Genomic DNA, 19867 nt, shown 5'->3' with positions numbered 1-19867 from the left:
GCTATCCCGGGGCTCCCGCCCCCCCGCCTCGCGCCGCCTGTCGCCCCCTGGCGCCCCCAGTCCCGCCCCGGCGTTTGGAGCAGGGGTGGGGGACACACCCCGGTCGCCGCCGGTGCCTGTGGTAGCGGGCGGGTCCCCCCCTCACGGCGCGCTGCCAACACCGCACGGGGCCGGGGCCGGGACGGGGGCGCCCGCCCTGCGCCCGGGGCTCCCACAAACCTGCGGTGCAAGTCCCACGGCGGGCAAAAGGCAGAGCCGGAGCTGACAAGGCAGCCCTGCGCCGTCGGGCGTGGGCGGGCCGAAACGGCACGGGGAAGCGCTTAAAAGTGCTCCGTTAAAAGAATCGGCCAATATAAAACTGAATGAAAAATACTGTAGCATGAAAATATTTTTCTTGCTCAGAAAATAACCACTTCCCAGGCTTCTAACAGAGACCAACATCAGCCAACAAAAGGAACACACTCAAACTGCAAGGAAGGCTTCAGCTGCTCCATAAATACCTAAACCTTTAGCTACCAAAAATTCGAGTGACTGATGATGTGTTAAAAAGTTTAAAGAGAAATGAACTTGCATCTTTCTGCTCCAGTTGTGGAGCTTAATGTGCTGGGTGCCCAAGAAACCCAAGCGTCAATTGCATTTGCATAGGCGACAAACCCAAATAGCTGCACTCTGACACCTGACAAAACAGCCTCTGTGCGTGTGAGTGATTGCTCCGTTATTGAATGCCAGCAGAAGATAAAGAATAATATAACTGTTTGCTTTGAAAAGTAATTTGCTGGTGTTATTCCTCCTCAGTTATCAGCTGAGATTTATGAACTGCCAGGAAACCCCTTAGATTACACTTAGTAAGTCCCTGGGTTTAGTGGTCTCAGTAATCCAATTTTGTTTAGTTTTCAAGCACTTTGGGAACTGCTTGATAAAATCTGTATGCGCATCAGAGTTGATGCATACACCATTAAGTCCCTTCTTTGCATGCAAAAGTCTGGAAGGTTCCTGCTGGTGAAGGGGGATGCTTGTGTCATGTGCTCCCACGTGAAGTACACCTGACCCAAAAGCAGACACACAGCATCTTGAGCTATATAGTGGTCAATGAGCTATTCAGCTACCAAAACAAATGCTTCCAAAAACTTTGTCTCACTTGGTCTTGCCCTAGTGTTTGCCAGAGGTAGAGATCTATTTCCTGAGAATCTCCCTCCTTCTGTTTACAACAATAGAATTGGGACAAATTTACCTCAGTTTTTTTATTCCTCACTATTAATTAACTTTGGAACTAGTATAAAAAATCATTAACCATGAATCTCATGATTCTTCTGTTTGTTGCATTTGCAGCGATGAAGATGAGCCTTCTGTGTTTTGCCTGGAGCTCAGCTAATTTAGTCTAATGTAATTTAAAATAGTCTAAAATACAAAAAAAAAAGGAGGGGGGGGGCAAACATTTCAGGAAAACTGAAATTCATTTCTCAAAAGCAAGAATCTCTGAACAATCCTGAGAAATTGCCTGCATCAGTGTAATTCTCCACCTCGAACTGCAGACCTGTGAGTTTAAATGTGTTGAATGCCAGACTCATAGTAATAATATCTTGTGGCGTTGCAGGATTTTATTCATGGTTTTTTTTATGCAACTATAAAGAACGGTCTACTATAAAAAGGTCCATACAGAGTGACAGGCTGCTTTTCTAGGAGATCATAATTGTATTCTTACTTCCCTCAAACTACATAGTACTAATGGCATAGAAAAACTATTTTTACAGTTTTCACTTTACAATGGCATCCTTTCTACAGGCCTTCTGTCACCAGATATTAAGTCTTATAGTACAAATTAAAGAGGAAAAGCTAATGGCAGACCAGCAGGCTGGTTGTCAGTAGGGATGCTGGTAGTAGAGGGCAGCTCTGGACAACTTTAAGGTTCACCGTAGATTAACTGTGGGGCTAATCTAATTCATAATCATAGTAATCATCATCTGTGTTTACTCCAACACTAGAGGCCTCATTGGGTTTCATTTTCTTTCTGTCCTCTTTGCCCCTTTCCATGGAAGACAGATTATCTTCACACTGCTGCAGAATCTTTTTGGAAGACATCCAACTTTCTCCTCGGCTTTCTGCCGGCGCCGCGCACTGTCCTCCCCTGACATCCGTCCCTTTGGCCACCAGCGCTCTTCTGGTTCGGAGAAGGTCACAGGTGCAGTTCCAAGGGTTTCCATCTAAATACAGGTGACGGAGACGAGGTAAATACTCTAAGATTTTGCGATCCAAGGCAGATATCTTGTTGTTCCGTAAATTTAGAACCTGAAGCTGTTTCAAGTCCTTCAGCTCTTGTTCTCCAACGTCCTCTATGTCATTTCCCTTTAGATCCAATCTAGCAAGAGTGTCTGGAAGTCTGAATAAAAATAAAACAACATAAATGTGTTATCTTCATCACATTGATTCTGTAAGTGGTATTCGGTGGCATGTATTTGCCCAGGCACATCTGACATATTAAATAAAACTATCACTAACAAAATGCAATTTTGTGCGAAAAAGATGTGATCCTGAAATTTTAATGTAATTTTTTTTTAAGTTACAGGAATACTGTCTATGCACACTTGAACTGTTTTCCTGAATTATTGCAGTTCTGACCTGCACTGACTGTGTTTCTGCAACTGAACTAAACAACAATTTTAGTCCTACTGTACTAAGAAGAAAGTTGTATGTTCAACTGAATGTCCAGCTTAAAAATGCATTTTGTGCTCTTTAATGCTGTAAGTATGCCAATGACCAAATTACAGCAGCATTAAAGACCAAAAGTTTAGGGAAGCATGGCAATACCGTTCCTTCAAGTACTTCTTGAACTCCTATCACCTCTCTGGGCAACTTGTTCCAGCGTTTTACCACTCAAGTCAAGTGGATTATTTTCTTCTCAGGAAAAAAACCCCAAAAGAATCTTCCTTTCTCCTCGTTCCTGCCAAATAATTGCTGAGATCCATTAACTGTGGCATATTAATTGTATTTTTTAGCCTTTGACATTGGTGACTGAGTTCTCAGATAACTGTCAGAAATAATACTTTTGTTTCTGTATACCCATGTGTACCTGCTGATCAGCAATTAACTTAAGAACATAAATGTTACATCTTGTCATTTTTTCCCCTCTTCTGTTTACAGCTTCCGCTTGAAATCTATATTCATTGCTGAGTTGAAAATGAAAGTCCCCAATATCCCTTAAAAGCTGTACTGTTTAAAGGCTAATAGAGAACTCCCTCCTGTTAATTCTCTTATTAATTCTACAAAGGTTGTAAAATAAGATGGATTAGACAATACTAAACTAACTAGAAAGCATTAAACATTCCTGTCAAGCTAGACTGAAATCAAATATTTATACATCACTGAATCACTTTCTGATTATAAAGCTGCTGCCAAATAGATTCAAATGCTAAAGGACCTGATGCTAAACGAATGGAAATTTTACTGCATTATTTATTTGGGCTAGTTAAACCTGCCCACAAGCCATAAAACCAAAATTTAATAGTGCAGTTGTGTTAAAGAAGTTGATGTTAATGGAATTACTTTGCTATTTTTATGTCATCTTATTGCACAGCTTTCTGAAATAATAAAATTGCCACTTTATATCAGACCTGCCTCCATTTGGCTTAATACGCTGTCTCTGATAATGGCCAGGTCCAACACTCAGATGAATGCGAGAGAACCTGTAAGCAGGGCATTAATGAGCACAGAGCCCAAGGGATGTTTCATCTGTGCTCCTTTGACTGGAATTTTGCTTATAGCCTGAAGCCGGAGAGCTTATATGCATTCCAAACACTTTGTAATGTGTGAATTTAATGAAGTTGGGAATGCTAATATCCACTGAAAAAAGCACATTCTTTTTGACCAGACTCAGCTCCTGAAATCTTGATATTTTAACAATAATAAACTCAGTGTGGGTTGGTAGAAACATCAGCTTTAAAATTGCTGTCTTTCCTTTTTATTGAATGCTCTATTAATTTTGTGTTATGGGAGAAGTTAAAGCTAAGCAGCAGTATAACTTCTTTGTAATCATTCTGTTACATTCTGCTAGCAGGTTCCTCTTATTCGTGTGCTAATTAAACAAAGTAGCCTCCCTGGCAGGGAGAGATGTGAAGTGAGTAGATTCACTGGGGGCCGCAGATCTAATGAAAACAGCTCTACTTCTATGATGAGACTGCTTACAAGAGTGGAAATTAGTGCCAGTTATGGCAGTGTGTTTATGGTATGGATAGACTTCTGCCATGACTGGGTCTGAATGCAATTTTTTTTCCAGTTTGTTCCTCATTCTCATAACGTAAGGGAGGAGACATGACACCTGGGAACCAGCTGTCCTCAGATTCACTTGCCTCAGCGGAATAGAAATGAGGAGATTCTGTTCCAGTGCCAGATTCGACAGCTGAGCACACTGCTGAAGAGCTCCTGCCTCAAACATGCTAACGGCGTTGTTGTCAAGAAACAGGTGCTTGAGGTCTTGTAGTCCTTGGAAGTCCTGCGCTGTCACCCTTTGAATCAGGTTATTGCTACAGTCGAGCTTCTGCAACCTGCTGGGCAGCCTGAGTGGCATAGCATGGAGCTGGTTCTTAGAGAGCTCCAGTGTTGTTAAGTTAGGAAGAAGCTGGGCACCGTCTATTGATGTTAGCTGATTTTCTGACAAGAAGAACTCAGACAGGTTTTCTAGGTGTTTCATGTCTCGAGGTCTTATTGTTTTGAGTTGGTTTTTCTCTAATTTTAGTGACAGCAGGGATTTAGGTAGGTCAAGAGGCACTTTTGTCAGAAAGTTGCCACTTAAACTGAGAAACTGTAGGTTGTGGAAAGATGCAAAGAAGTTGGTTGGCAACGAGTTCAGTTTATTATCAGCCATGCTCAGATACTTCAGCCTAGGAAGCTTCAGTGGTGCAGACACAGATTCCATGTTGTTGCCATCCAGAATCAGACTTTGTAAATTGCAAAGGGAAGAAAATGCACTCGGAGGCAGAGTTGCGATCAGGTTGTTCCGAATATCAAGCACCCTTAGTTTCATCAAGCCTTCAAAATCAGACGCATGCAGAGCGTTGATGGAGTTATCAGCAAGTTTTAAAATTTCAAGGCCAGATGGGAGGAAGGTGGGTATCTGCGTTAGCTGATTTTTATAGAGTTCCAGGGACTTCAAGGTGCTCAGAGCTTTGAAAGTGTTGTTTTCTACTGATTCTGTGCCACTGCATGACAGGACCAGCTCTTCGAGGGCTGACATCCTCCTGAAGTCAGTAATCTTAAAGAGAAAAAAATAATTCATGTGATAGTACACCATCTTTTTATGGATCTCCTCACTAGTTACTTCTTCTGGATGCTTGGACAATTGCTAGTATATATTAAAAATTTATACATTTAGAATGAGAAGCTAAGAGAAATGGCAGCAATAAAGGTGTTACTATAGGTACCTGCCATTTGCTGGTATTTACTTACATTTCTATAATTTTATTGTTTAAGGCCATACTGTGTCTGTTTTTGAGCAAACACACATGTTTGAATACGGAATATTTCTTTTATTTCTGCCGGGTGGATAGCCTATGTAAAGTGGAGAGCTAATATCACCAGTGGTAGAACTCTCTGCAGAGAGTAGGTGGCTGTTAATGTTCACTGCGCTCAGCTGAGCTTGCTGGGGCGGTTTTGAGTTCATCACACAGCCGTTCCCGCGTATCAGCAGTATTGTCACTGCAGCATGTATTCCCCAGAGGAAGTACACATGGATATCATCATCTTTCCCTACTCTAAAGTTTTGGCAGGAAACTGAAATCTGACGCTTGCATTTCTTCTCTCCGCCCACTATCTCTCCTTTTTTTTAAAGTAAAAACCTCACATATTAAGATGACCAAACCAAAAGCATCAGATCAGCTTGGTCTGAAAATCACCTCTGTGGAACAGATTGCTTTTGCAGGAGCTTAGTTTTTGTTAGTTGGTAATAAACAGATGCTTTGCAGTGGCAAATGGAATTTAGCTGTTGACTGTGACTATAATATACAGAGGCATACTAATTGTTCCATTATTTTTCTGCTCTATTGGAACCTGCTTGTTTACAAAGCTTGCCATCTTGTGTCTCAAGTTAAGAAGCAAACTTAAGTGAATCTGGCAGTTTCCTCCAAGGTGAGATATCAGGAAGCATGTGATGAGGGTGAACCTGGGAGTCTCTGAGCACACAGTAGTTTTCTGAAATTGTCAGAGATGCTGCCCACTGACCTAGGTGCTTGATTTTTAAAAATTCGTTTATATGGGAATCACAGAAAATTCAGAGCAAGATGAGCAAAGTGTTCTGCATGGGAGAGGTGGAAAGGAGTGTCCTAATCTATTTTCCCTTCCCATGTCCAACAAACATCTCACTAGAGGTCTCAGGAGTACCGCATCAGTAAGAGATGTTAAATTAACTCTATAGCCTTTGTGCTGTTTCCCCCAGGGCTTAGTAGCTACCAGCACGTTTTACTTTCATTGAGAGAAGCTATAAAGCATGTTCTACAGCATAACCCCTCATCCCAGTCAGGAACCTACACGGAAGGCAGCGCCTGTCCTTTTGCAGCACAGGTACTGGGTAGTAATTCTGTCCCATGATCCTGATTGAACACATTTGGCTATCATACTTGTGTATGTGAAATCAGCTTATAAAGGTGACTGTTAAATGATTCCTTCCAGCTTCATTTATCCAACTCTTGCATGTTTTGGGGTTGTATCTCTCTACCATAGCTACAAACTCTGCATTTTAACTTCTGGTGAAATTAGAGCCCACAGAGCTGTGAAAGAGGAGTCAGATTTCATTTTGCTTTGGTCTCCTTGGTTGTCACTACCTTCTGATTACATTTATTCTGTCTTGTAAAGTTCTTTCCAAGCATTTCAAGACTTGATGCAGTTAGTGAGAAAGTAGAGATATGGAACCTCTATTGATACAGGTTTCTCCATCAATTACATTTAAGTTCAATGGGGGAATGTACTTCCGTTAAAAAAAAAATAATCCAACCTTATATTCTCAACAGCAAATATCGAAGTTGTCCATTTTCTATTTTTTCTAGAAATGCAGTTTTTTAATATATAAATACATATATTGCTATATAGCAATTACAGAATTTCATGTCCGCTTTTGATTAGGAGATTAGGGATTTTGATTAGGAGGCTAATCTTGCAAAGCTTTGTCATGAGAAGTCCCATAGGAATGCACTGCATTGCTCAAGAGCAGAAAAGCATAGTCATATGTAAGTGATAAAACAGTCTTAAGGAAATTAAAACACATGAGAACCTTCATAAGTTCAATACATTTTCTCCTATAAGTTCAAAAGCAATATTTCCTTCTTTTCCTCAGTTGATCGCTGCATGTCTCTAAGAGGCTTAATTTTCATCTTAAGTGACAGAGAACTACGTGAAGGTCAAGGTACAGACATCATTCTGCAATGATGCTAGGCTTCTTAATGTGGATCATTATAAATTCTGTTTTCCACCTACTTGGTATGTTTTGCTGGGCTTTGCGACTATGCTGTTTTGAGACTTATCCATGCTGTTACAAACCACCTAGTCCTTCTAATATGAATCAAGACATATTTGAAAGCCTATCAGCTCTCTTTTTGCTATGAAGTGATGTTTTATTCTCTAACTGGACTGTCTGTAAAGTGATACCAATATAGTTTTACATTTTAAAAAGTAGATCTCCTGAAAATGGATCTAATATATGGTGGTTTTAATAGAAACATTTTAACCATTTTGTCATTTTATAATGACTGGTTTTTTCTTGTAGAATTTTTGTGAACTAGGGTTTTTTATAAGTAGTTTCTTAAACCAGTCCCCTATTGTGGGGGCCAGATAAACCATTTTCTTTTAGCACATAAAACCCCACATATTAATATAGTTAGAAATCAACCAAATCTTAAAGTGAGAGTAAACAGGTTATAGTTGGTCTCCAAAGCAAGGAGGAGGCAGAAATTATTGACAAAAAAGATGCTAAAAATAATCTAGTTTTGTTATTCTGAAGTCTGTTTATAACAAACCCCAGTTTGTAAAAATACCAAAAGCAAAAATCCCAGCCAGTGTTTTCAATGATGATCAACCCTGTCAGAACAACTACAAAGCTGATCTGGGTAAAAAAGATCTATGTTTTTTCTCGGTTTTCTTCAAAACATTTTTTGTTTGTGTATTTAGCAGACAAACATATCTTCTTTTTAATTTCTTTACAATTTTAATAATAAGCTGTGCAAAGAAATGTTCAAAAGAAATTGGTGCTCATTTTGAAACAGTATTTGTTCATTCTTCTGAGGCAGCTAATTGCCAAAACATAGTATATGTGAATGCTTACATATAAAAGTGTCTTGGAGGTCAGCTGTGGAAAGTCTAGGCTTCCATTCAAATTCTTTTTGAAAATACATTATTTTCTCTAAGATTGGGTAAAGGAAGGAATTTAAAAAATAAACCCCAAAAAACCCTATAGAGTTCTCATAGCGCTTCCAGACATGTACTTTATGAGCAGAAATCAAAACCTGTTTCTATAAGCACTATGATATGTGCCAGTAGAATTGCTCAGCTGTGTAAAATTAAGCATATGTATTTATGATATCAAGACCTCAGAAGCATAATTTGTTGCATAGAAAGGAAAGTGAAAAATATATTCACAGACCCAGCCTAATCTTAAGGAAAGGATCTACATAACCACAGGCCAATAGCATGAAAGGACTGACTTCCTTTCAGTGCAAAGTCAATAGCAGAAGTAAGGCATACTGGTTGCTCAGCTGCATTAATACATAAAGCAAAAAACTCTCTCTTTGGATGGTTTCATGCACCATTTGTTCTGAACAGTCATAAAACATCTATTCTACTACTCTGTTGACTTATATCCAACATTTAAATCCTTTCTAACACTCGTCTTTTGCTCTAGTCAGAACCTAAGGCCACTTCACTAGTATCTGAGAAGTAGCTGACAGGTATGGGCAACAAGCCTAAGAAAGGAAAAATGGCTCATCTTCCTTATCTTGGCAAGACAATAATTGGGGCTTTTTTTCACAGGAAATGTATTTCTTAATAAAGGACTCATTTGACAGATCTTTCATTTAACTAAAGCGCATCACTATTGCTAAATCACACCAATGAACTTCAACTCCTGGAGGTATGGGAGTGAAAACAAGAAAACCAGAGATATTAGTAGTGGCTAAAAAAGAAGTTATCTCTTTCTCATAGTTAAATTGTAAAATTACTATTTCTCAGTGGGCAACAGGTATCTCAGATGCTGCTCCAAGCTGCCTTCTAGTCTATTTCATTCAATCCTGAGAGAAAAATCAAAAATGTTAAAGTTATATTATTTGTAAGAGGACAAGGATACTTAAGAGAAAATGTGTCTCTTCTGAATCAAATATTTCTTATTATTTGTAGTAAATTGATGAACAGCAAGCATGTGTAATACAGGGGGTTGTATTTCCCTTGTGACTATAGAAATTGAATTTATTAAATAAGTATACTTCAGGGTTGGAAATAGAGAAGCACTGTTCGAGAGTGCACTGAAAAATGGGCATAAACTGATCATGCCTTAAATAATGTGATCCACTGATGCCTCAAGAAACCCAGAATAAACTTTTTTAATACCACAAAGAGCTGGCAGCTTCAGTTAGAAGTTGCTATTGTTTATATGGGTTAATAGATAGGCCTAGCATTGCTTTTAGAAACATCTCACATTCTGCCTTAGACTCTAACTTACTCCCTCAGCCCTTTCTAATAGCAGTTGTACCTGACGCTTGCAACTCAAGAGGGGGAGAAGGACTTCAGTTTCTTTCATTAAGGGAATGATCCTAACTACATAAAACCTTTCCATTTACTGTGAAAAAGTATTATATTTTATCAAAAGTAGCAAAAGCTTTTAAGAAGTTAAAAATTTACTCTGGAAGTCAATGGTTATTTGACCGTATAAAAAACAAGTGGACATTTGGCTCCTCGTTGTAAATTACTGGTTTTTGACTTGCATACAAAATATCATTGTGGCAGCATGAACTGGTGCTCAGAGACTGCGGGATAACGAAAACACTATAAGAATATATTTACATATACTTAAGAAGTAAAGTAAAAATAAAACCAGATCTGACAGCATTTCATCAGTTTTTAGAACATGGAATAAGATTCCTCCATCACTTGCAAGCCACCACCATCTGGGAAGCACAGCTTTTGGTTACAGTGCACTACAGAAAGTATTTTTACTGGATTTTTTCCTACCTGGAGTTGTTTAATTTTGCTGTGACTGATGTAGAGTCTCCTGGTGGTAAAAGGAATCTCTCTGGGGATCTCCATAGCTCTGTAGCATTGCACTGACTGGGCAGGGTCACAGCTGCATCTTCTTGGGCAAGTGGTACTTAGACCACTGTGAAAAGAAAAGGAGACAACGAAAAGGTAAGATAAATACATCTTCCAAAACAGGAGCTCTGAAATTGTCTCGGCAACATACAGCTTGAATTAAGCACTAAAGTCCTTTTATACCATGAAATCTGATAAAAGGATATTATGACTGTGTATTTTATCCCACTGAAAAAACAGCAAAAACAATACCGTAATTTGCCTGGGTTAAAATGTTGGCAGGCATTACAAAGAGTGAGAAACTTAAACAGTGATAAGGTGCCTTTGCATTTGTAGGTATGCGAAATTAGTGTTATTTATTACCTGACATCTAATCTGCAAACATCCATATTATCTCCAGTTTCCTAGTTTTGTTAAATGTGACACCACAGAATTAGTGGAGAAAAGATAAAGAGCTGTTTTATAGTAGGGCTGTAAAACCTTTGTATCTTCTGTGACCCAGTATTAGAAACAGTAAAAACACAACTCCAGCCAATACCGAAGCTTTTTCACTCTTCCTTCTGCATTATTCAGACCCCCAAAAACCCCTAAAACTCAGGCAGCTGTAGTTTTAAAGCTAAAACATTCTATTCACTTTCTGAAAACCTGTAGTTCAGCTGAGTGCTGTTGGTTGGGACACATTTTTTTAAAGACTGGACAAAAATCTAAGTTACCTGTGTTTGTGTAATACCTCTAAATCAAAGTTTAATTATTGTTGCATTTGAAAATTACAAACGTGAAATGCCTGAGAGCATTTAGTATAAATCAAGTGGTAGATGATCAATAAGACCTATTTACCCCATGACAGCTGGGGAACAGAAAGGTTCCCTTCACAGTTTTGACTCTACTTATTAGTGTTTCTCTCACGTACCTACTAGATGTGCCAGCTAGAGATGTAAAATTTTGAAAGGCTTACAGCATGTGATTATTTTACAAACTTTTAATGCATTGGTTTTTTTCATTTGTACTCAGCAATTTACAAGGTACAAAGCAGCGCACTTAGGAAACCTTTGCATCTTATCACACTGATCTCCTTTGCACTGTTACCTGCTTCCTTCCATCCTCTCTGTCATATCTTCAGTAATAGCTAATCTTATTCCTTGAATGCAGAACTAGGCCAGTTATTTTCCCAAGCAGAAGATGATGTCAAGTTGATCTGACAAATGGATAACTGAACTGGGGACTATCCTCGATGGGAATGCCTATTGGGTGCAGGTGGGCTTACACTGGACAGCTGCCATATTCCCTCCCGGAGACCCTTCTGTCTCCTTAATCCCCTACACTATAAGTACAGAACTGCAACCCAGCACCTGCTAAACTAAGCAGCAAGAGAAGAAACCTTTTCCCAAAACAACCTGTCAAATTGGCATGTTGAACAAGCTCTGCAGAAAAATCCTGCCTGGCTTATACCATAGTGATCAACTGAGCAAAAATGAGTGGGTGAGCAGGATTAGCAATGGTGCTTTAAAAAAATACTTTAACATATCTTGACCTGAGGTTTGGTACCTGGTTTGTGCTTTTGCTTTTATTTTTCCTAATAGAGACAAAGTACCCAGACAGAAGTGTAAAACTTTCCTGCATACTGACAGCTACTTGTGCTATGTTTTAGCATGCCCTGGAATAAGTCTTTGATCCTGTTTTTCCACTGACTTGAGTCTAAATGCTGATGTTACTAAGACAATAACATGCAGGATCTTATGTAGGGATTTGTGTTCCTCAAAAATGTCTTTAAAAAGCAAATGCTTTTTCATCAAGGAGGGTCAAAAGAAATGCAGATCAAACCCTATGGTTTCCAGTTTAGAGCTCTAGAGTACTGCAGAGTCAGCCCGAGAAACCCTTTAAATAAGAACCATATATTGCATCCTTCCTGGTTTTGTAAACAATATGTCATGCAGCTGATGTTAGAATTCACAGCTGTGGTTACAAGGTAACACCACATTAAGGTGCAATATTCTTGGCTCTTCGCAATTTTGAGTAATATCTATATCCTTGGTCTTTTCAAACTAATGAGAGACCTTATGGCTTTATTAGTTCATTTATGTGATATTAACAACAATGATTTATTCAAGAATTATATTATGTATCCATTAATTTATGATATATGCCTGCATTCAGCAGCTAGATATTTTAAAGTGATAACTGTGAAAGATGATCCTATAGAATCTGTTCTGTACAAATTCTGACACAAATCCACCAGAGCTGATACCTTTGCTTTTGCACAAAACTGTGACCTGTAGGTTTTTAATTGATTCTAGGAGACCTGATGGCAACAGATATATGACAAATATATACAATAAATATATCAGTTAGTCTAATAAAAGTAATATGTTTTTGTACAAGCTTTGTCTCATGCAAGATTTCAGCACCTACAGTACTGGTGTTTGGGTCTTTCTTCAGAAAAGTCAGAGGTTTGACAAAAGCACACATAATGTGTGTCAAGACATAATTTTTTAATGTAGGATTACATTTAGAAAATCACAAAAAGTAAGATGAAATTAAAATTAGAAGAATGGATCTGCAAAACTCTAGTTATGGAGCATTTAGAAACATCTGAGTTAAGACAGCCCATAGAACTGAAGGTGGATCCCTTGTGATGTACATGATGGCACAGACCATGCAAGGGAAGGTGCAGTCTTATCACAAAAAATATGGAGAGGCTGAGCTTTTACTTCCAGGTTGTCCCTTGTCTATGGAAAGGACAAACTGCAGGAAAAGACCAACTTAGGGCTTGCAGAGGGCATGGGTAGGAGCTTGGTCCCTGAGGGATGTCACAAGCATCCTAGTTTGGCAACTAGGAGCCGCGAAGTGATGGTGTATGCTCTAAAGAATCCTTGGCATATTTAGCTGCCATATGCTATCAAGTGCCTGCCACTCAGTATGTGTGAATTCATAATTATTTTTTGCTGACGGTTTTTAACTGGGATTTGGACCAGTTTTTCTCAGGGACAACAAATGGCATTTGTCTGCTGCAAAGGTTACCTCTGATCAAGCACTTCTTTCCAGAGTGGATCGGGCTGCTAAGGGAAACAATCATAACATTGTTCTTAAAAACAATGTGCCTCCCTTATTAATCTATTGAATAATCTGAACTGCTTTACAGAAATGTTTCTTAAATAAAGAGCCTCAGAGGGTTACACTGAATCAAGAATATCAACCTAGATGTATTCTAGGCCAATGAATGATATCTAATTAATATAAGGATTATAAATATATCAAAAGTGATTTTGTGTTTTATTCCTACAAAATAAAATTGCAAGTAGAGTTTCACAAAAACAGAGGCCTGTCTGAAAATGATGTCTCAATCTTCTCTATAAGCCAAGAATTTTTTTGAAATATTTTTTATCCACTTTTATAGTATGTGGAAAGGTCATCTTCATACACTGGAAACAGTTGCTGTATGATTTAAAGCAGATTTTTCCTCTGCACAATTAGTAAGCTAGGTTTCCTTTTCTTCCTCCACCCTGGCTACATAGAAGAGATGAAAGTGATAACCCCTCAGGAATTTCTCACATCTCGCCTGTCTGTGGCACTTTTGCATTCCAGAGGAACTAGCACAGTGAAACCTGCTGAAAAGGAATGAAACTTTTTAAAATAAGAATTCACATATTGAGGAATTCTAGTCATTGCCAGTTTTATGATAGTGCTGAGGGATGCCAGCCAAGATGAGATGCATCTGGAGCAGGCACCCCACAAACATCAAATACGCAGCACCCACACGGAGGAGGTCAGTTTAAATAATTTCATACACATATGCTACTAATGCTGCTGTAATTGGCCTTGAAAGTATTGTTGCTAATGGTCTCCGCTTGATGGAGAACTGTTATTCATTAATAACTGGACCACCAAGAGCAGTGCCCATGAAACCACAGATTATGGTATGGTATGATGACAGTTTTCTAGCAATGATGTTCTGAGTTAGTCCCAAAAGGAATGAAGAAGGGGAAATAAAGAAGGCAGATATGATGGCTGAATCCATTCTCAACCTGGAATTTGAACACACGGGTCTTCTGTATATGAACATTTAGGTAAGATCTGTAACCTATGTGAGACCGCGACTCTTGCAGTACCACCTAAAAGTAAAGTGGCAGGGGTGGATCATCCAATTGATACTGGAACCATTACAATTCTGTTCCTAGTGTTTCTCACACACAAAAGTGGTTTAGGTCAGTAGTTAATAACTGTGACCTGTAAGGGCTTGTCAGAGTCCTGTATGACGCGAGCTAGTCCTGGCCCTTCCACTTCCTGTGGGTGTCTTTAGCCTTTAAGAGCAGCCTGCTAGTGACTGCACAACTGACGGAACCAGAATGGAGCTTAAACTGTAAAAATTGTCTACCATTCAAACTCTGAGGCACAGTTTCAACAAGATGAGGATGCTGAAATAGCAGGTTTTGCAATTATACCCACTGTGTGCACAGAAAGAGGGTTTCATTCTTCCACACTATAAAAGCTAAATATTTTTGGCGTGTGTTTTATTCATTTTAAAACATAAAACAAAAATTCCAAATGAGAAGAGTTAAGCATAAATGTATACATTAAAATAAGCATTGGAATTAGACCACAATAAGCACCGTAAAAAAGAAAAGCTGGTCCAAAGACGTGACATGTGGAAGTTGTCTTCTGTTAAAAGAAACCAATAAGGAGTGAATGTTCCCTCAAAATAGTAGTGAGTGAATTGTTGCACCCGTGGACTCACTGCATGGACCATAAAAGGCAGCCAACTATCAACTCTCTAGGTCTGCAAGGCAGGAATCACCTAAAATGTAAAAAACTAACAGGTCTGGGCTCTGTTAGCAGAAAATTTTCTGTAATGACAACTAAAACTGTATGTCCCTTTCAGTATCAGCATGGATGGATAATCTCCTCTCTAACATGCTTTAGAAAGGCACGTTCTAATCATCTAGCCTAACTCCTTTTTTAGAACATGAAAATCTTGCTTTCTCATCTCAATTTTCTCCCATACTTTGATATTCCAAGATATTCTTTGCCGTCTCCCCATTGTCCCTTTGGTGTCCCTGCTTGTGACCGTACAACCACCCACGCGAGCAAACCACTCAAGATGCTTCAGCGCTAACCACACAGAAGACGACCTTGATGTGCACAGGCTGCAGCCTGGCACGCACAGCTGGGCAGCTGCAATTAAAGAAGTTTCTAGGTGAACTGACCCTCATGTGCAAACACATGTGTTTATATTGTAAATTCTTTGTGCAGAGGCTAGGTCTAACCAAAGGCTCGTAGAATATCTCACACAACACTTTCCCAGTCTTGGCACGGACATTAGATAGCAAACATGCAGCAGCAGTGATGTTGATCAAAGTTTTCGTGTGTTTTTTCCTTTTGATTTGGTTATTACTTTGTTTTGTTTTGTATTAAAATATGTCCTCCTCACGCATAAGGTCATTTACTCTTTAAGCACGAAGTAAGTTTTCAGGTAATTTATCAGGTACTCCAGAAATCAGTTAAAGTATGTAGGTTTAAATTTATCAAGTACTGTTTGTACTCAAATGTACTTAAAGCAGAGTAACACAGGCTCCTCACATTCTCTACACCCTGTCTTGTCTAGAATAATTAAATTTATGTGCATAAATTATACGTGAAGAAATTACCTAGTGATTAGCTTCACCAGCTCTGCCACATGATAGATAAGGTCAAATGAGCAGATCAGGAAACTGTCAGTGAAGTCCTTTTGACATTAGAAGTATTCAACAAATTTAAATTCTTCTTGACATATAACTTGCTGCAACCCTTTGATTGTTAGAAATGTATCTTGGGTGTAGAAAGGGTTCTTACTGCTAGACCAGTTGACTCAAACTACCACTGTTCTTTAAATATTCTTCAGTTATTTTGTTGAAGATACCAGGGTAGAGTATATACAGTTTACTTTAAATCAATTTGATCTAATTAAAGGCCAAAACTACTAACTTCTCTTAGGCTCAGTTCCATAATTACGGCACAGCTTGCTTACAGAACAGAGTTCAAGCTGTCTGGGGGCTTTTGGCAGGAATTTCAAGGGTAACTGGAATTGATCAGAATTTTCTAGGGGACCTAGAAGTATAGTTTTGAGATAATTAAATTATTCAAGCTTTTACCCTTATGTCAGTACTATCTGCTTTTAATTTCAACCACTTTTTTAAACCTGGTGAGGAATATGAATAGTACCTAATGATAACTACATTTCCTAAGAGTTTGTGTCACAGCCTCAAATTGTCTTAATAATATATAGCATTCCTTCTCATTTATCCATAGCCCAGCAAGCGTTAGGCAGGTAGGTAGGCTACACTGCAGGTAGGCTTCTGAAAGAACTGTATTTGAGAAGCTAATCTTTGAGTGGAATAAGCAGAGACAAAACCTTGTTTGACTGGTGAAATATAAGGACATGCAAAACAAAGGTAGCACTGATAAGTGATGAAAGAATTAAAATTAATGACCACAAAACTCTGATACCACTGTAGATAAGGACAGTTTAAGACAGAGCTGGACCAACCCCTAAGCTAAAGGTAAAGGACACTAAAAAACTGAGAACCTGTGATTTTTTAAAAAAAGGCTGTCATATATAAATTACATTAAGTGTAACTTTTTAAAGGCAGTGTTTGCTAGAGATATGTTATGTAGTGACTATGGGAAACTTCCTTCTCAAGATAAGCAGATACTGTTCAAATGCATGATTGAAATATACTAGCAGAAATTCTAATATTTGGCTAAATAATAGTACTGTTCCATTAAAAAAAAGGCAGAATGTAAAGTAATTCTATAGGTACAGTGTGATATCTACCCGATTCAAAGCCAAAACTAACGTAAAACCCGAAAATCTTGAACCAATTAACTTTATTATATGGCTGAACTAATTTAAACAACAATAATAGTTTAGCTTTTGATACAGCAAATACTTTGATTCCCCGTCAGACGCTGTTGTATATAAAAGACAGTTGATACAGCTGTGGAGAAAGAACATTAGAACAAAGGTCAAGCAAATGCTCTGTTAAGCTGGGCTCACTCAGAAGCACTTGGGTGACTTTAGATGCTCAAATTCTTTGCTCAGCTACTATTCTGAATACACCAATTTACTGAGCCAGGCTTTTTTCTGAGGCCATATATAAAGGTGTTTGTAGCTTTTGTTTCCACCATGGATGAGCAGCCCCGTTAGATGCCCAGTTTGTTACTACCTACCTTCCATTACACTGCAGACCATTTGAGCAGTAAAGGGCAAATGAGCAGGTTTGTAATAACAATCTGTAAGCTTCTTGGGGCTGGATCCCAGAGGAAATGTGATATCTACTGTTAGTGCTGAAGTTTGCTTTCATTCAGCTCTTCTGAAAGCACAGATTGATGGAAATACAGTTTTTTTGTTCTTCAACGTATCCCTTCACGTTCCAGGCAAGTGGTTTAACTACTGAGCTGTAAGGTTGTATCTTTCTGTCTCTCTGTGTCCCAATCAATTATTTATGCAAAGTGGAGCAAGAAAAGCAACTCAGCCCAGGATGCTCTACAGCCCAGGGGCAGGGCATGCAGGCTCCATTCTCTTGGTATCCACTCCTCGGCTGGCTGGCGGCCCCCTGTGCTCCCCCGCTGTTGTGCTGGCAGAGTAGTTTGTGGGGCTGTGTGGTGGGCAGGATTAGGCTCCTGATCTGGATTAAAATGATCCTTTTTCTCTTTTGAGGTGGAATGGCTACTTTGATGCATTAAAGACAAGCTGCATGAGATCTCTACAAGACCTGCTAATAAAGCTTCCACTGAAATCAACACAGAATCAATCACAATATTTCAAAGGAGATGAGCTGTAACCAAGGTGAGTGCCTTGGAGAAAGCACACATGTAGATATAGCTTATTCCCTGAAATTTATTTCATTTTCAGAACCAGAATGAGATAAAAAAATATGCAAATATAACTGCATTCATCAATGCTTCTGTTTGGTGGATAAGGGATTGGTTGGATGGTCGCATCCAGAGGGTAGTGGACAATGGCTTGATGTCCAGTTGGAGACTGGTGACAACTGGTGTCCCTCAGTGGTTTGTACTGGGACCAGTGCTGTTTAACATTTTCATCAATGACTTAGACGGATCTTGTCCACCTTCAACAAGTTTGCAGATGACGCCAAACGGAGCGGAGCAGTTGACACACCAGAAGGACGGGATGTCATCCAGAGAGACCCGGACAAGCTGGAAAGGTGGCCTGTGAGAACCTCATGAGGTTCAACAAGGCCAAGTGCAAGGTCCTGTGCCTGGGTCAGGGCAACCCCCAGTATCAATACAGGCTGGGGGATGAAGAGGCTGAGAGCAGCCCTGTGGAGAAGGACCTGGGGGTACTGGTGAATGAAAAGCTGGACGTGAGCTGGCAATGTGTGCTTGCAGCCCAGAAGGCCAACTGTATCCTGGGCTGCATCAGAAGAGTGACCAGCAGGTTGAGGGAGGTGATTCTGCCCCTCTGCTCCACTCTGGTGAGACCCCACCTGGAGTGCTGCGTCCAGCTCTGGAGCCCTCGGCACAGGAAGGACATGAACCTGTTGGAGCAGGTCCAGAGGAGGGCCACAAAAATGATCCAAGGGCTGGAGCCCCTCTCCTATGAAAACAGGCTGAGAGAGGTGGGGTTGTTCAGCCTGGAGAAGAGAAGGCTCCAGGGAGACCTTATTACAGCTTTTCAGTACTTAAAGGGGGACTATAGGAAAGATGGGGATAATCTTTTTAGCAAGGCCTCCGTGACAGGACAAGGGGCAATGGTTTTAAACTAAAGGAGGGTAGATTTAGACTGGATATAAGAAAAACATTTTTTACAATGAGGGTGGTGAAGTGCTGGAACAGGTTGCCCAGAGAGGTAGTGGAGGCTTCATCCCCGGAAACATTCAAGGTCAGGTTGGACCGGGCTCTGAGCAACCTGATCTAGTTGAAAATGTCCCTGCTCACTGCAGGGGTTGGACTAGATGACCTCTAAAGGTCCCTTCCAACCCAAAGTATTCTATGATTCTATGATTCTATTATGATATTTACTGAAAGAGTGGTCAGGCACTGGAACAGGCTGCCCAGAGAGGTGGTAGAGTCACCATCCCTGGAGGTGTTCAAAAAACATGTAGACGTGGCACTTTGGGGCATGGTTTTGTAGGCCTGGGGGTGTTGGGTTGACAGTTGGACTTGATGTTCTTAGAGATCTTTTCCAACCTTAATGATTCCATGATTCTAGAGAGGCGAAGGTGCCTGGGGCAGTCCTTTTTATACAATACTTGCAAATTTGCATCTTTGCTGAGCACCAGCGATGAATATTTAACTGCAAAACCAGCTGCATGGCTTGCACTTGCTCATTGTGCTTGTGAGCACAGTAGTGACTCACAAGTCACTACTCCCCTTCCCCAGAGGAGGAGGGAAGGGTGCCCATTTTAGTTAATTTTGTTGGTATTCCCGCTATTGGCACTCCAGTCTCTTTGAACGCCTCCCGAAGGTGGGACTTCTGTGAAGGATACAAGGGGCTCCGGTGGGGGGCGCTGTGGGGAAGTGTCCCCCCGCCCCGCCCGCAGCGCCCCCTGGCGGCGCGGGCCGGTTCGCGCGGCGGCCGCGCTCGGGGGTT

The 19867-nt window shown here is 40.1% G+C and overlaps 1 protein-coding gene across 1 annotated transcript; it reads right to left on the bottom strand.

The window, feature by feature from the left end:
- Window positions 1-1822: 1822 nt before the first annotated feature.
- Window positions 1823-10389, bottom strand: LOC142055758 (nephrocan-like). The gene is made up of 3 exons (XM_075089858.1): window positions 10201-10389; window positions 4344-5245; window positions 1823-2377 (listed from the first exon to the last, which is right to left on the bottom strand). Exons 1-3 carry the CDS (start codon window positions 10387-10389, stop codon window positions 1930-1932), a joined length of 1539 nt encoding a protein of 512 aa, XP_074945959.1. The 3' UTR covers window positions 1823-1929.
- Window positions 10390-19867: the final 9478 nt, after the last annotated feature.

The sequence above is a fragment of the Phalacrocorax aristotelis genome, chromosome 3 (assembly GCF_949628215.1).
Source record: "Phalacrocorax aristotelis chromosome 3, bGulAri2.1, whole genome shotgun sequence".
NCBI lineage: Eukaryota > Metazoa > Chordata > Aves > Suliformes > Phalacrocoracidae > Phalacrocorax > Phalacrocorax aristotelis.
The sequence above is the reverse complement of the archived record's forward strand: the minus strand, read 5'-3'. Positions and strand labels throughout refer to the sequence as shown.

Bases quoted from the DNA above. Each gene is read 5' to 3' on its own strand.
- LOC142055758 (XM_075089858.1), bottom strand. From the start codon at position 10,389: ATGTATTTATCTTACCTTTTCGTTGTCTCCTTTTCTTTTCACAGTGGT. The intron at 5,246-10,200 runs GTAGGAAAAAAT...TTTCTCTTTAAG, and splicing joins GCAAAATTAAACAACTCCAG to ATTACTGACTTCAGGAGGAT. The intron at 2,378-4,343 runs GCAAGTGAATCT...ATTTTTATTCAG, and splicing joins CTCATTTCTATTCCGCTGAG to ACTTCCAGACACTCTTGCTA.